The sequence below is a fragment of the Bidens hawaiensis genome, unplaced genomic scaffold (genome assembly GCF_021521415.1).
Source record: "Bidens hawaiensis isolate Kalapana, Puna unplaced genomic scaffold, B.hawaiensis_p1.1 tig00008041_1, whole genome shotgun sequence".
Classification (NCBI taxonomy): domain Eukaryota; kingdom Viridiplantae; phylum Streptophyta; class Magnoliopsida; order Asterales; family Asteraceae; genus Bidens; species Bidens hawaiensis.
In genome coordinates, this window is record NW_027491565.1 from 223,243 (window position 1) to 241,185 (window position 17,943).

At 32.5% G+C, this 17,943-nt stretch overlaps 1 protein-coding gene across 2 annotated transcripts; it reads left to right on the forward strand.

Annotated features, from left to right (window-relative positions):
• Nucleotides 1–11,894: 11,894 nt before the first annotated feature.
• On the forward strand, nt 11,895–17,534 carry LOC143636731 (la-related protein 6A-like). Of its 2 annotated transcripts, none has more exons than XM_077104244.1 (10): nt 11,895–12,152; nt 14,290–14,371; nt 15,570–15,664; nt 15,807–15,878; nt 16,001–16,080; nt 16,160–16,292; nt 16,555–16,620; nt 16,696–16,821; nt 16,975–17,110; nt 17,217–17,534. In XM_077104244.1, the coding sequence occupies exons 1-10, from the start codon at nt 11,964–11,966 to the stop codon at nt 17,336–17,338; spliced, it is 1,101 nt and encodes a 366-aa protein (XP_076960359.1). In that variant the 5' UTR covers nt 11,895–11,963; the 3' UTR covers nt 17,339–17,534. The 2 variants fall into 2 exon arrangements, with proteins under 2 accessions (XP_076960359.1, XP_076960360.1); XM_077104245.1 differs by having other exon boundaries at nt 16,975–17,080.
• Nucleotides 17,535–17,943: the final 409 nt, after the last annotated feature.

Below are 17,943 nucleotides of genomic sequence, written 5' to 3' on the forward strand. Positions count from 1 at the left end.
ACTAGGATGAGAAGTGTGGATTGTGGACCCGTACAAGGATGTTGAATAAACGGTTGATGCATGAGACTTGACCATATCTTTCGTAGCATGCATTCCCATCTGTGTCGCAACTTATTCAGTAAACTACATGTCCGGTCCACGTAGAACTGCCTTCGGTCCCCCAAACTAACTTACTCGTGGCAACCTTCCGACCACCCAATGACCTATAAAACTAGCCATTGTCCTCTCATAGTACAATGGAATTGCCAATTGTGGCTCGACATGCTGCCTTAATGGCTCGATATGAATGATGACCATCTCCTACTTGCTTACACCCCAAGTCATTTTGTGCAAAGAATGTCTAAATAGTGGTGAGGTGAGTAGAAATCAAGTTCTTGTTATATCGGGCTGAAAGCAAGACGAAAAAACACATGAAACTTTGATTACACTCTCACCTTGTATATGAGGCCATTTTTATCGCCGAAACAAAGGACCATCAGCGCTAAAGATCAAAGTCGTCACAAAATCATAAAACCTTAGACATAGATATGTAAATATTATACTAAATATAAATAATGGACGTTAAATTATAAACATACCACGTCATGATTCGTGTAATTTTTTTAAATAACGATAGTGTTGAAAATAATAAAAACTAATAAATGATAAAATAAACGGGATGATTAACAATAGATTTATGAATATGAAGGGTTAGTTTCACAAAAGAAAGAAAAATGATTTTCATATCCAATTTGACGACCAAATTATATATTTAGACATATGAATATTAATGTTTTTTTCTAAATATAAATGTTAGGATGAATGCCATAAAGTTTTAACTCTTAAGTTTGAATTCGATCTCAATCAAATTTTATTATAGTGAACTTTTGAATGACATGTATTTTATAAAACATGAGATAGAGGACTTGAGTTATCCAGTACTAGAGGTCGCAAATGGGTTGGGTCGGGTCGAACGAGTCATGGGTTGAAATGAGTCATAGGTCAAAACGAGTTTGGGTCAGAATGAGTTTGGGTCAGAACGGGTCAATTAAAAAAATGGTTGTTTTGATTTGGGTCGGAACACGTTAGGGTCGAACCGGGTTTCGAGTTTTTTTTTTTTTTTTTTTTTTTTATGAACGGGAATAATGGCGGAAACATTTTAGTTTTTTTAAAATTTTAGTTTTTTATTTATATTTTAAGTTATGATTTTTATTATTATTATTATTATTATTATTATTATTATTATTATTTAATTTTTTTAGGGGTTTTCTGTAAAGATAAAAACCCTCAAAAAATATTCAAAAGTAATAATAAAAAAATTATAACTCAAAATATAAAGCATAAACAAAAAAAGTAAAAACACTAAAATGTTTCCTACGCTGACCTCGTTTCATAAAAAAAAACCCGAGAATCGAACCGAAACCAAAAAAGCGGACAAAAACGAGTCCCGAATCGACCAAAAAGAAACCAAAACCCAACCCGTCACGGGTGAAAACTCGTGTTGGCTTAAAACTAGAACCGAACACGTTCCAATCTGAAACCCATTTCGTGTCGAAATCTGTCTTGTATGAAAACCCGTTCCGATCCGAGACCTGTCACATTTCCTTAGGACGCTAACCCAAATCGACCCAATTCTTTGAACTTGTAAACCCATTTTGACCCAAAAATAAAAGGATGTAATTTAAAATGACTCATATTGATCCATTTAGTTAAAACTTTTTACCTAAATCAACTCATTTAATTTTTAAAACAACTCAAATTGACCCATTTGAAAGGGTTTGAGTCAAGATTGTCACCCATGTCCAGTATTGTTTGTGATATGCGTATAAAGTCACCGTTTGCTATTGAATTACCTTGGATAATAGTGCTTTGTTCGTTGGTTGAAAACTAAGAAGAAAATTTGAGTGTGACAACATAAAGGGCTATTTTTCATAAACAAAATGAAATTGACACGCATGTGTCCTACATGTGCTAAAACAACTGTCACCTCAACTTTTTAACATGCTGTAAGGCTGAGGGGTGTGGGGCTTCAACGGGGGCGTTAGAGCCCCTCCGCTCACGCCCCCAGACGCTAACACCACACCACCGGGGCGCTAACGGGGCGCTAACGCGAAAAACAATGCAGGCGTGAGCTGGTTAGCGGGAGAAGAGAGAGAGGAGCACACCTTTTGAGGTATTTTGGACCGTTGGGAGCCGAAAAAAAATATATATATATTTTCTATATAGGTTTACGAAAAGAGCCGTTGAGCTCATATTAAATTAAAAAAAAAATATTTTCTTAAACTATAAATATATACCTTTATAAAATATACTTCATTTCACAATTATACACCTTTCCTCCTAAAATCCTCTCAAAACTAACACAAAAAAAATGTCGTTGTTTGAATATATTTATAAAAAAAATAAAAATAAAAAAATTTCGCTGGAGCCCCTGCTGGAGCCCCTCCACACCAGGGGCCAGGGCTCCAACGGGGGCTCCAACAACCCCCTTATCCAGTTTCTCTCTCTGCCACACGTCATAATATTATTGGTTGGAGCCCCCACTAAAGCCCTCATTAAAGCCCCCCTCAGCCTAAGGAAATTTTGTTTTTATTACGAATCATATACCAATAATTAGTAATGAGTAAAAGAATATTTAAGGAAAATACCTAACTATGTAAGATATAGTTTTGTTCGTAGCTGGACATCTTACCTTAAATATATATAAACAAAATGTTTAAAATCTCTTTAATTGCTACCTACAGTCTCTTAAAAAATCAAACTGATTTATTTTTAAATGGAGCATTCTCGTATATTTGATCTGAATTCATGGGTATGCGTCTCATCAAACCCAGAGAACCCTTAAACGTGTTTAAATTTCATTATATTAAAAAGTAATTTCACAAAATATTTTATCTGAAAATCATATAAAATAGGAATATACTAATTAATATCCGTTTTTTTGTAAAAAATATTATTTATAATTAAAAAACATTATTATAGTAAAAAAAAATAAGCGGGTCATGGGTCTCACCAAACCCATATAACTTTTAAACGGGTTATAATATCTTATCTATTTGTGAAACCATTTCATCATCAAACCCAAACCCTAAGTATATTATTAACTTTCTTACAATAAACAAAATTAAAATCTAAAAAAATATATATAAATATTAGAAATGAAAAATAAAAATAACCTCAGTAATACGGGAGATAAAACCTAGTTATTATTAAATTTAATTTATTAGTAATCAAAATTTTTAATGTTAAAAACCACTTAACCATTTTAACTCTCTTCCATTAGGTGTTATTGGTTTTTTAAATACTAACATATTTTAAAATCAAATAAGAGTTTTTAACAATAAAATTCTACATTTAGCTTGCACTAGCACTCATGGTATATTGTTCTATTGATATGGTGACTTCATTGACAAATGTGAGGTGGTCCGTTCAAGCAAGTTTTTGTAAGTGTAAGATTTGAGTAATCTATAATATATATAAACGAAGACCCAAAAATCCTACGTGTCGCGATCTGGTCGTTTTCTCTTTTCTTTGAGTCGTCAAATTTGCTTGATTTTTAAATGGAGACTTCTCATGCATTTATCATCAAACCATAAGTATATAAAAAAGATAAAAATTCAATAAATAAATAAATATTAGAAAAATTAATATAAAACAACCCCGTAATACGGGGATAAAAACTAGTTATAAATAAAAGGTTTAGATAAATTATAGGTTACCCATAGAAAAGAACAAAGTGTTTTTTTATTGAAAGATCATTCGCCATTATTGAAAGAAAGAAAAAAGTACAAAGAGGACAGACAATTAATGGAATACTAAAATATTTATAAACAATACATAAAAAATATATTTTATTTCATATTTACGTAAACATGGAACATTTTTTATAAAAAAGTAATTTTTTTATGACCCGTGTGCTTTCAAGCATGATTAAAAAATTATCCATGTCTCTTTCATTTGTGTTCATAGCCGGTAGGATAAGTCAACTTACCTTTCATTATGTGGCATTGATGATTTAATGAAGAAAAAATTAATCACCATAGTACATGGATAATCTTAAATACATATATGAATTGAATAAGTTTTGGCTAGCTCCCTTGAAGCTATGAAGTGTGGTTGTGTGGTTTACGAGAACTGTCATCCAGACGTTACGTTATTTTTCAATCACTCATGAACAAAGTCACAAAAGTGAGACATGGTTTCACTTTCTTTATCGTGTGAAAACTATCACGTTAAAAAAAAGTAATACTTTTATCTTTTGAGAATTTGTCAAATTTAGACAAAGAGCACTGCAACTTAAGTTGTTTAAAGCTATATACAAGGTCAAAACGGTTATGAAATAGTTTAAAGTCGTACAACGAGACCAAACAAGTTGTATTTCGAAATATTCATAAAATAAAACAAACGGATAGTTAGATTTTTGAGCAAACTGCGGTTTGCGTCCTTGTGTTTTGTCGAAATATGCGATTTTAGTTCAATAGTTTCAAAATTGTGATTTTTGTTCCTATGGCATCATTTCACTTGCAATTAAACCTGACCACACTAACCCTGGTAAGTCTGGTCATTTAACCATCAGCGTGCACCTCACGTGAGGGGCAATTTTGTCCTTTTTTCTCCCCAATAAGCCCCAACCTTAATTCGCAAGCCCTCTCACGTGAGGGGCTGGAGTTTATTTGGGGAGAAAAAAGACAAAACTGCCCTCACGTGAGGTGCAGGCTGATGGGTTTAACGACCAAACTTAACGGGGTTAGTGTGGTCAGGTGTAATTGCAAGTGAAGTGAAACCACAGCTACGAAAATCACAAATTTGAAACTACTTGACTAAACCGCATATTTTGACAAACCACAGGAATGAAAACCACAATTTACTCATATTTTGACAAACCACAGGAATGAAAACCACAAACCACATTTTTATTTTTTTATATAAAAAAGATAAAAAAATTCAATAAATAAATAAATATTAGAAAAATTAATATAAAACAACCCCGTAATACGGGGATAAAAACTAGTTATAAATAAAAGGTTTAGATAAATTATAGGTTACCCATAGAAAAGAACAAAGTGTTTTTTTATTGAAAGATCATTCGCCATTATTGAAAGAAAGAAAAAAGTACGAAGAGGACAGACAATTAATGGAATACTAAAATATTTATAAACAATACATAAAAAATATATTTTATTTCATATTTACGTAAACATGGAACATTTTTTATAAAAAAGTAATTTTTTTATGACCCGTGTGCTTTCAAGCATGATTAAAAAATTATCCATGTCTCTTTCATTTGTGTTCATAGCCGGTAGGATAAGTCAACTTACCTTTCATTATGTGGCATTGATGATTTAATGAAGAAAAAATTAATCACCATAGTACATGGATAATCTTAAATACATATATGAGTTGAATAAGTTTTGGCTAGCTCCCTTGAAGCTATGAAGTGTGGTTGTGTGGTTTATGAGAACTGTCATCTAGACGTTACGTTATTTTTCAATCACTCATGAACAAAGTCACAAAAGTGAGACATGGTTTCACTTTCTTTATCGTGTGAAAACTATCACGTTAAAAAAAAGTAATACTTTTATCTTTTGAGAATTTGTCAAATTTAGACAAAGAGCACTGCAAATTAAGTTGTTTAAAGCTATATACAAGGTCAAAACGGTTATGAAATAGTTTAAAGTCGTACAACGAGACCAAACAAGTTGTATTTCGAAATATTCATAAAATAAAACAAACGGATAGTTAGATTTTTGAGCAAACTGAGGTTTGCGTCCTTGTGTTTTGTCGAAATATGCGATTTTAGTTCAATAGTTTCAAAATTGTGATTTTTGTTCCTATGGCATCATTTCACTTGCAATTAAACCTGACCACACTAACCCTGGTAAGTCTGATCATTTAACCATCAGCGTGCACCTCACGTGAGGGGCAATTTTGTCCTTTTTTCTCCCCAATAAGCCCCAACCTTAATTCGCAAGCCTTCTCACGTGAGGGGCTGGAGTTTATTTGGGGAGAAAAAAGACAAAACTGCCCTCACGTGAGGTGCATGCTGATGGGTTTAACGACCAAACTTAACGGGGTTAGTGTGGTCAGGTGTAATTGCAAGTGAAGTGAAACCACATCTACGAAAATCACAAATTTGAAACTACTTGACTAAACCGCATATTTTGACAAACCACAGGAATGAAAACCACAATTTACTCATATTTTGATAAACCACAGGAATGAAAACCACAAACCACATTTTTATTTTTTTTATATAAAAAAGATAAAAATTCAATAAATAAATAAATATTAGAAAAATTAATATAAAACAACCCCGTAATACGGGGATAAAAACTAGTTCTAAATAAAAGGTTTAGATAAATTATAGGTTATCCATAGAAAAGAACAAAGTGTTTTTTTATTGAAAGATCATTCGCCATTATTGAAAGAAAGAAAAAAGTACAAAGAGGACAGACAATTAATGGAATACTAAAATATTTATAAACAATACATAAAAAATATATTTTATTTCATATTTACGTAAACATGGAACATTTTTTATAAAAAAGTAATTTTTTTATGACCCGTGTGCTTTCAAGCATGATTAAAAAATTATCCATATCTCTTTCATTTGTGTTCATAGCCGGTAGGATAAGTCAACTTACCTTTCATTATGTGGCATTGATGATTTAATGAAGAAAAAATTAATCACCATAGTACATGGATAATCTTAAATACATATATGAGTTGAATAAGTTTTGGCTAGCTCCCTTGAAGCTATGAAGTGTGGTTGTGTGGTTTATGAGAACTGTCATCCAGACGTTACGTTATTTTTCAATCACTCATGAACAAAGTCACAAAAGTGAGACATGGTTTCACTTTCTTTATCGTGTGAAAACTATCACGTTAAAAAAAAGTAATACTTTTATCTTTTGAGAATTTGTCAAATTTAGACAAAGAGCACTGCAACTTAAGTTGTTTAAAGCTATATACAAGGCCAAAACGGTTATGAAATAGTTTAAAGTCGTACAACGAGACCAAACAAGTTGTATTTCGAAATATTCATAAAATAAAACAAACGGATAGTTAGATTTTTGAGCAAACTGCGGTTTGCGTCCTTGTGTTTTGTCGAAATATGCGATTTTAGTTCAATAGTTTCAAAATTGTGATTTTTGTTCCTATGACATCATTTCACTTGCAATTAAACCTGACCACACTAACCCTGGTAAGTCTGGTCATTTAACCATCAGCGTGCACCTCACGTGAGGGGCAATTTTGTCCTTTTTTCTCCCCAATAAGCCCCAACCTTAATTCGCAAGCCCTCTCACGTGAGGGGCTGGAGTTTATTTGGGGAGAAAAAAGACAAAACTGCCCTCACGTGAGGTGCATGCTGATGGGTTTAACGACCAAACTTAACGGGGTTAGTGTGGTCAGGTGTAATTGCAAGTGAAGTGAAACCACAGCTACGAAAATCACAAATTTGAAACTACTTGACTAAACCGCATATTTTGACAAACCACAGGAATGAAAACCACAATTTACTCTATATTTTTTTATTATAAAAAAGCAATGAGTACATGATGCTTTTATATAATTATAATGTAAAAATGTTTTTGATTTTGTTTTTCAAATAGGGCTCCCCACCCATAAAGTATATCACGCGCAACATCCATGCTTGTGTGCATCGAGCATGAAATCGCACAGCCACGTCGGCTCACACATATTACCCATGCAACCACACCCACGTCTTACACGAGGGATTTGACGGTGAGTCAAGTGGAATCGTGCCATCGTGGTGACATTTTTGCTCTTTCAATTAGAATTAATGACGCATCTATAACTTGTTATGTTTTAGTGACTTGTATACTATGTGCCAATTGATGCAAAAGATGAATACATATCTTGTTTGAGATGGTAAGAATTTTTTTTAACATGTAAAAATTTTATAAAGTCTTGCACGAAATGTTATATATATAATTTTAGAAAAAGTTAATTTCTACTTTAATAAATAAGTTTTATTAAAATAAATAAATATTTTAAAATACTTATCAATAACTATCATAATAAAATACAAAGTTCAAAGGAATATTCATATTATTGTTTCGTATATATAAGGCTACCTAGCATGTCCTCTTTTAACATATTTAAGGCGATGTCCTCTTCTAACATAGCAAGCAAGACAATGGAATCTTTCTATGCATAAAAACTACCTGAATAAATAGTCAACCATTTGTTCTATGAATAAAGTTAACTTGAATAACGCCATATAGATGGGATAAGTATCGAAAGTACTTGTACCGACGATAAATAAAACTGACTACCGAGTAGGTGAGTACCGTACTGAATTTATTAGTATGGTATGGGTACAAGTACAGGTATCGGTATCGGTACGGTACGATACTTACTATGGTACAATTTATTTTTTTTTTGGTTTTAATTCTCCAATGATCTTACTACCGATACGTGTATGAGTATCAAATAAACTGAATTGGTACGAGTATCACATTGGAAAAATTGGTATGACTACCCGTTGGACTATATGATTAATAATCAGTTGAATCTATATTTTATACATACATATGAAAGTTCTCAATAAAACTTCAATGTTTCTCAAACATGTACAAAACACCGAAATACCCATATACGTGCTCCGGCACTCGTATCCGTAGGTACCGAATGCTAAATTACAATTACTAATAATAAGTTGAAATTTTGATTTTTAACGTATTCCAATAAATCCAATTAATATATTTATTATCAGTTAAGCTTAAGCCCATGGTTTTAAAGTTTGTATAAGTGGGGCATCGGTATACATTATTGGAACATTTATTTTTCTTCCCACATCCACATGTGTTTCTCACTTTTTTATATAAAAAAATGTTTGCTTGGCGGTTTTTATTTGACCATGGAGATAGTCAATATAATTATAAGCCCTTTTTCCTTAGCTAACAAGTCTAAAACCTTTATATAAATTTTACATTTATTTGTTTATCTAGCATGTAAATTTCAATTATACAGTAGATAATAAAGAACACAAAAGATTTACGTCGTTCGTTCTAGGTCTAACATATATTTGCATGCGGCAACTAGGGTATTATTGAGGTGATAAGATTATAAGTACGAGATAAAGATATAGGTAAAACCTAATTATGGTTAGCCCTAGAAGCTTAATTATTAAGTTAACTAACTGGGCCCATTAGAGCTAGGGCCAGGCGGCCAGCCGCACCCTACTCCTCCTCCTCCTAGTTTACTTGATCCAAAGTGAGTCGAAGCCTACAGAACCCATGACAGTTATACTAACTAGTTTTCATTTGATTATTTCCTTCATCAAAACCAAGCAGGGAGTGTTGAACATGATATGACTGGTTGCGGTCACATACGACCACAAGCCAGTTGTACTGCCATAAGTGTTGAACATGTTGTTAACGGTTTAGCAACATGTGTTATGCCCATACATTCACTAATTCATGTTAATCATCGTCAAAAACCTTTTTGTTACATCAATCTACATATTTTAAATTATAATGTCACATAAAATATTAAACACATGTATGTTTTATTCGATTCCTAGTAAAATAAAATTATGTTAAATTTTGAGATTTAAATGCGTTTCGTGAAATTATGTCGTATTTGGTATTTTCTTTATTTAACAATATAGTTACAATACTTGTAATACACTCTCAAGACTCCTATAAACATACATCCATTGTAGGGGTTAGAATTCATAATCTCCTACTAAGAGACATGAATCTTTACTAAGTAAGCCGACCCTTAGGGCTGTCTTCGAGAATTGTTAAAATATTTTGGGCCGAAGGCAAAAATATTTTGGGCCTTAAGTAGAAGGAGTATTTTGCTGCGTTTAAATAATTTAATTTTTAAATGGACATACTTGGTTATAATTTTGGTTGTGTAAAAACCTTTTATATAAAAACAGACTTAAACATGTCTCAAATAAGACTAGAACCCCTTTTGATTACAAGGCATAACCCTTTATCACTAGGCTAAATTAGTTATAGTATATAATTAAATTTGAACATTAAATATACATATTATTTTTTATAAAACAAATATATGATCTAATGGTCAACCCAACATTACAAAGGTTTTCAATTGAAAGAGCCCAATCCTCTTTCATGGGCTTGTCCAACTTTTGTTGCACATCATATGCAAACATGGACCACGTGCCCTCCATGAATAAAAACCAAAATATATTGCTTCTTTTCTAAGTTTGTAACACTCACAATATGCAAAGTATATTTACTGGGAGTTATATTTGAATCTACTGTAAATGTGTCTTGATCATACTAAAAATTCTGATTGTGAACAATCTACTGCAAGTAAGAAACTAACCTCTAGGTATTAACAAACACTAATCTCTAGGTAATAACATGTCTTGACAACTTTAGCTATCCCTTTAATAACAACCAACTTTTCAACTTAATAGACAAACAGCAAAGTAACATTAATATCCATAATTAAACATTTAACAATTTAGCTAGGATTTGAATTGATTATTCCAATACTCCTTATAAGAATCAATATAATAAAACTTTGGTGTGTATTTGTTTGAATAATAAATTAGACAAAATTACCTAAAAGTAATAAACGATATATTTTAAAAATGAACCAAGAACCGGGTTGTTGCAATTAGGTTGTGGGTTTTGTTGATCCATCAAGAGAGTAAGAAGTGCATAATTTTATGCCATAATTATACATGTGGTTAGTAATTTAGTATGATGTTTCATCTGAAAAAAATATTAACATGTATATACATATATGTATGCTTACACACATTCAAACGCATTCATACACACATTACAACATACTAATGACATTGTGTTATATTACTTGACACTGTTTTATATTTTACTCAGAAATGTGTTATATTTTGTGATTTATTGTGTTTTTTAACTAGAAAGATACTAGAAACATCTTAGTTTTTTTTAAATATTTTTTTCGTTTTTTAATTATATTTTGGGTTACAATTTTATTATTATTTTTTGTTGATTTTTTTTGAAAAGTTTTTATATGACACAAATCTTCTCACACTTATCATTTTTGTATTCCTTTGTATTTTAACATTTTCCATACCGACAATACTTCACTTTTTTTTTATGAATCCGCTAGAGGTAGTTCATTAGTTTTTAATATAAAGACGATCTATTGCAAAAGCATACACTGTTAAATCAAACCGAAACCAAACCAATAACAATATGACTTGGTTCGGTTATAGCTAGGGATTTCCAAACTACTCACAACTCGCCGATTGCTCTCCGATCGGTCGAAAATTGCTAGAAAAACCCGTTCGAATTTGGCTCGGTTGGAAATGAGTCGCTCGGCTCGGTTCGGTATGAAAGCAAGCCAAGCGCGAGCAAAGCCTCGCTCGATTCAGTTCGTTTTGCTCAAATTATGTTTTATTTATACACACACACACATACACTATTTTTTAAAGTTTTTAAATTTTCGCTCTTCTGTATTGACTTTAAAGCTCTAATTTAAACTTCAGTCGCTCATGTTATATATATTTTCTTGTTAATTTTGAATTATAGACATTTTATAGTTGAAAATTTAAACATTTTAAAGCAGAAAGCCTTGCATTAATAATATTTTGGAGTTTACAATTTTAAAATTAAAAACCTTATATAACATCAAGCCGAACCAAGCAGCTCGGTTTCAAACCAAACCAAGTTTTAATATAAAAATATCACTGGTTGGCAACGGTTTTTTAATAACTAAAACCGAACCATGTAAAGCTATTAATAACTAAAATCAAACCATGTAAAATTATAAAACTTTAAATAATTTGATTTTAATTATTAAAAACCTTTACTAACGGTTTGACCTAAAACCCGAACGTCACCGAAACGCACACGGCTTCGGCGCTCTAGAAACCCCTACTACATATACACTTTTCCACCATTTGAAGACTCGAGACTCGGGAGAAGAAGAAGCAAAACAGAAGAAGCCTTTTAGTCTTCTCTTCTCTTCTCTTCTCCTATCTTCAAATGGAAGGTGTCGGTGGAGTAGACTCAGAACAACAACTAATTCACGTTGATCCTGATATCTCCACCGTTGATTCGATCACGGATCATCCTTCCGATGAGCCGCTGCCTCAGGAATCCGATCAACTCTCTCTTCCGGTCACTGGTACTCCTGTTTTAACTGATGAGCTTCGTGATAAGATCATCAAGCAGGTATACGATTGAATTTGTTTATTAGTTATTATGCGGTTATGTGTGTTTGACCGTTGACCTAGGGTTTTAGGATGCACTTTTGTGACTATATGTGTTATAATTCGATCGTCAGGTTATTGTATTGCAAATGATATATAGAAGTCTGTAATTCTGTATGCACAACACAGATAGGTAAATATGATTGAATTTCGATATGATATATGTAGTTTTGGCCGTAAACCTGGGGTTTTAGGATGCATTTTTTGAGCCTGTAAGGGGTGCAAACGAGCCAAGCCGAGCTCAACTTACACAGAGCTCGAGCTCAAGCTCGGTAAGTTTCGAGCTCTATTTTCAAAGCTCGAGCTCGGCTCGTGAGTAGATTGTTAAGCTCAAGCTCGGCTCGGGGTCGGCTCGTTTACTATTTATCAGTTATTTTTTATATAATTATAATTATTGTTATATATTTTTTCTATTATAGTTTTATGTATAAAAATATATACTATTTAGTTATTTTTATTTTTTTCATAACGTTATATACATTAATTAATAATTATTTTAAAAAGTTATATAAATGACAGGCTTGAGCTCAATAAGCGAAGCTCGGGCTCGTTTATTAAACGAGCTTACTTTTAGGCTCGAAAGCTCCTCGATCGGGCTTTTTAATGATCCGATCTCGAGAAGCTTGCGAGCAGCTCGACTCGTTTGCCCCTCTAGTGACTATGTGTCAGACGTTGTGTTGATAATTCGATCAATTAGAATTTCGAAAGTATTTTAATTAGTCAGGTTTTTGTTCTGTTATCTTTAATTTGTTAATTTGTGGTAGCAAGTGTGTTGATCTGTGTACTTATATATTGCAGTGATATATTGAACTCTATGACTATGTCAGTTGTTTTTGTTTGTGTTCAACTTAGGTTTAAACAGCTCTGTAATCTGTAAATCATATGGTATATGATGGAAATTATAAGAAAGGACCTAACAGAGTAACAGATGTGATGTATAGATTAGTGTTTTATAAGATTTATATGCACATGGTAATGGAAATTATTCGTGGAATAATGCGGCTTTATTTTGCAATTTTAGGGGCAAACGTATTACTATTTACTAGAATCAGTGTATCATTTACTTTATCCAATTGATTGTAGACGAGATAAAAAGGAGATGTAGTAATCGATACTTAAAAAATTATTTTATTGACTTCCGTCTTAAAAAGTCACATTCTTCTATCTTTAGTATAATGATTTTCAAAGTGGAACTCTGCGTCGTGATGTAGATTTTGTATTGGGACCAGTTAGTAGAGGGGAATATGAAAGTATGTTTATTATGTCTCTGTTGTTTATCTGATTATAGGTTTAACATTGGTCGATTTCTAATGGCTGTTATAGGACATATAGTTACATTAGAGGTAACTTTGTAGGTAAACCATATCGATGACTATCGAATTTCAATAAATTGGACGCATTAATACATAATTAGCTTCTTTATGTTAATTAGTTAGAAAATTGAAATGTGAAATGATTTCGGCATATGGAAATCGGATATCAACTTTATGCAACTCGCTTATATGGAATCTATATAGGGCTCTTTTTAGGTAATGCTATATAGAAGATCTTTACAATTATTGGAACTCTGGTGTCATACTAATTTAGTAATTTCTCATTCCAAATTGATCATATACAATTTATCGCAGTTTAGCTTGTAGATTCATGAATGAAACTAGATGATAGTTATTTGTTTGTGTATGGATGCATTTACTTAATTAGGCTACTATTGTGGTCTGGTGAAAGTTTTAACAGTTTGGTCTAGTTTGAAACTTGGAAACAACCTAGTAAACGGAACCTTTTTATTTATATATATTTTTTCCATTTTTGGATTATGTAGTTGCATGTTTGTGTTTAACTGTAACATCTTTGTTATTTTTACTGGCAAGGCGGTAAGCACGAGTGATGGTATAATGTTTTTGGTAGGAATAACATGTGCATATGCTCCTTTTATTGGTTTGGTGAAAGGAGGTAACTTATATAGAATACATTTATCATTATTTGTCTAAAATTACCCTGTTATGGAACATACCGGTTTTTTGTCCAGTAAGTGTTTTTGTTATTTAATAAAGCTTGTTAAATCATATATGTTTAAAGAGACATATGTTTTTTTTATTAAGGTGGAATACTATCTGAGTGATGAAAATTTGAGAACGGACAAGTTTTTATTGAAGTATCTCACGAAAGACGAGGAAGGCTATGGTAAGTAATCCAGCATTTAATACTCCTTTTTTAACTTCTTTTTTATTGACTCTGGGTGTATTGAGATGTCATGTTTGATGCATCACGTGTTATAGTATATTATAAATAGATCGAATTACATTGAGGTAAGCATCTGGCTCTTAGGTACGACAATGTGTTTTGAAATACACTCATGAACCATTTCTTTTGGTGCAAAAATCCAAAGATCCAAAAAATTAGATGCAGTGCCGGTTTTAAAAGGGTCTCGGTGCTTCAAGGCACTTTGGGTCCCGGAAACTGTGGCACAACGCGAAGGCGCTAGCTGCACCTATTCTTATTCAATTACCTTTTAAATTAATTATACATGACATTTTCGACCTTATTAATGCTTTTAGCTTAAAAAATACTCATAAATTAGTTGTAAACCACAGAACATAACAACAATCAAGTCAGACAAATGCAACAGCTGTTTGGACAGACAAAGGCAACAGCTATTAAATAAATTATCAAGATTAGAACAAACTAAAAAATAGAATCTAGTTGGACAGATTGCAGCAGCTTTTAATCTAATTGGACAGACAAATGCAACAGCCGTTTAAATAAGTAAAAGCTAAGTACTAATTTTATTGGGCAACTGCAACAAACTCTTATTATATAGGATCAAAAAACATTGACTGAGTTTTCAAGAAATTATAAGGCAGCAAACTCAAACAGATTCAGATTCTGTTGTGATATTTCTCATGCTTAAAGTAAATATGAACAACAAAATTTGTACCCCAAAAAATTAAATATAAAAAAATAAATCAGAACAACAATCACCAGCAATATCAAACAAGTGGAGAAATTTAACAACCTTAATACAGTGGTTAGGCACAAAATGTTCATCTTCAAGAACATTTAACCTGAAAATCTACAAATATTAACAACATAACATAGCAATCGAATCAGCAAAAACCAATAACCAACTTTGAAGTATCCTTCAGTGTATAGAGCTATAGGCAGAAAGTTTTCAGCTAGAAAAACAAATAAACAAGGACATCGTCTCTTTCAGTAAGTTCCAGTGAACTAATAGATTGAAGCTTTGACATCTTTTAAAAAAAAACATGAAGGTAATAGGTATCTTGTGTTATAAAATTGGATCTGTTGGTTCTCTTGAAACAAGCGTGTTGACTAAATATGACAAATAATCTTCAACGAAGTTACACATATTTTTTTGCAGTTCCTATAGCAGTAATTGCTACTTTTAAGAAATTGAAGAAGCTGACACATCACAAATCTCTCATTGTGGCTGCACTCAAGGATTCATCTCTTCTGGTAAGTTACAAATCTCATCACTTCAGACTAAGTGTTTACTCTGTTGTGCTGATTTAGCGTGAACTTTGTGCTATAGTTTTCTATTTGTTATGAAATTATATAAATATATTTAAGTTACTAGAGCTTTTGTTGATGGCTGCAGGCCTTAAGTTCAAATGAGAAGAAGGTTAAACGTATCCATCCTTTCCCATTGACTGAGTTTTTGGATCCAGAGGCATGCTCTTCTTTTTCTAGCAATATAGATTTTCAGTTTCTTCTTTCATTGATAAATATTCATTATGTTATATGAAGTGAAGATAAATATAGTATATAATATAGTTCTTTCATTTGTGCCAGCTATGCACGGTTCTGGTAGAGAATCTTCCAGAGGATCACACAATAGAGAACATGAAGAAGATATTTTGCCATGCGGGAACGTATGCCACTTTTCCATCTCTCATTTTAGTAATTTTTTTATTTAACTTTTGTAAATTCTCATAATAAAATTGTGTTTAGTATCAAGAAGATTGCTATTCATGAAGAAAATGCTGCAAAAGATACAAGGAAATGTAGTATCGAGGAGAAGCTTCTGAGTGGTAAGTTGTATGCCAGTGTGGAATATGAGACTGTTGAGGCAGCTGAGAAGGCGGTAAGTTTTACTTTCTCTATTCAGTGACATCTTTTCTATAAGAGGTTGAATATTAGAGTTATCTACATCCTTTTGTAAACAAGTAATGCGTCTATTATGATTATGGAAGCCGTATTATTTTCATAATGATATAACATTTTGAATAAAATGATTTAAAGAGGTTTATAAGCATTAGTAATACATGCTTTTGACTTGTTTGATCCGCTCAACCTCTTTGACACGTTTTTTTAAGCTGATATATTGCCGGATATGATATCTTCAGGTTGCTACTTTAAACAATGAGCAGGACTGGCGACATGGCATGCGAGTCAAGCTTCTCAAGTGCAGGGTAACTCATTCCTTTCACAGTTTTCTCTCATTATAGACAAAGTTTCATTTTTGCTGATAATAGCTTATATACTAGGTCAAGAATACACAGAAGAAAAAAGGACATGAGTCTGAGAAGAAACACCATGTCCATGTAGATTCACCCGGGGACAAAGAAAACCAACAATCAAGTGAGCACCATGACGATACACCCGATGAAGAGGTACTATTCTAGAAGTGGCAAAATGGATGGGTTGGGCAATGGGCCAAAACATGTTAATATTGGCAGACATTTTTCTTTTGCTTTCTATATTGTTATCATGTTAATTGTGTTTACCTGAACCTTACTAGCGTTTCCTAACATTTTGTTGATTAGCATGCACCACATATTGGGGAGCACCAACCGAAGGATAAAAATGGAAACCGAGGTCAAAACAGTAGACGTTCTAGGAAACCGAAGCATCAAGGACCTAGTGGCATGGGTACGAAGCATCAAGGACCTAGTGGCATGGGTAAGATGATCATTTTACCAATTTATGTTTTGTTTGACAATCTTAATCACAAATTATTAGCATTATATGGGACATGATAACAAACATGTTTGCATAACAAATACAGGTCATGGTACACCGATCCATAACCATGGGCATGAAATTTCTAAGCCGCCTCCTGGACCAAGAATGCCAGACGGTACAAGGGGATTCACAATGGGGCGTGGACGGGTTGCTGTTAACGTTTAGAAGTTGACCCGTGTTTGTCCAGGTTTTTATGTTTTTATGCACCAAGTATGCAATCAAAATCTGGACTATGGCCTCACAAAATGTGTAGTCTATCTGCAAACTTAAATGATTGTGGATTAATTTACTTTTGTGTGTTGCTGTGTATAACATATGGTCACTTAAGTTTATGGTGTGGTGTTATGTGGGTTGTATTGTCGACGTTTTCTGTAATATGGATTTGTACATGGTTTTTTTAACTGCGAACCTTTTAGTTTTACCGGTAAACTCAGGAGAGAAACTACCAATACTCTGCTAATCATTGACATTAGGTACTACTGAGCAACTGTGTTTATAATGGTGTGTGCATGATGTTGCTTAAGTTGTGAGAGTCTTATGGAGTCATGGTGGATAAAAAATTAAAAATGTATTAGAAGTAGGATTACTGGTGAGTTAGCTGTTTTAAAAGAAATAACTTGCAAGTAATAATAAAAATTTATTAAATTTGACAACTCTGTAATTCTCTGTGTCATGGCACCTTTTCGCCAAAATTTAGTTTGATTCAGAGGACTTTTAAACAAATAAAATTACTTTATTTTATTACAATAGAACTATAGATTTCTAAGTTT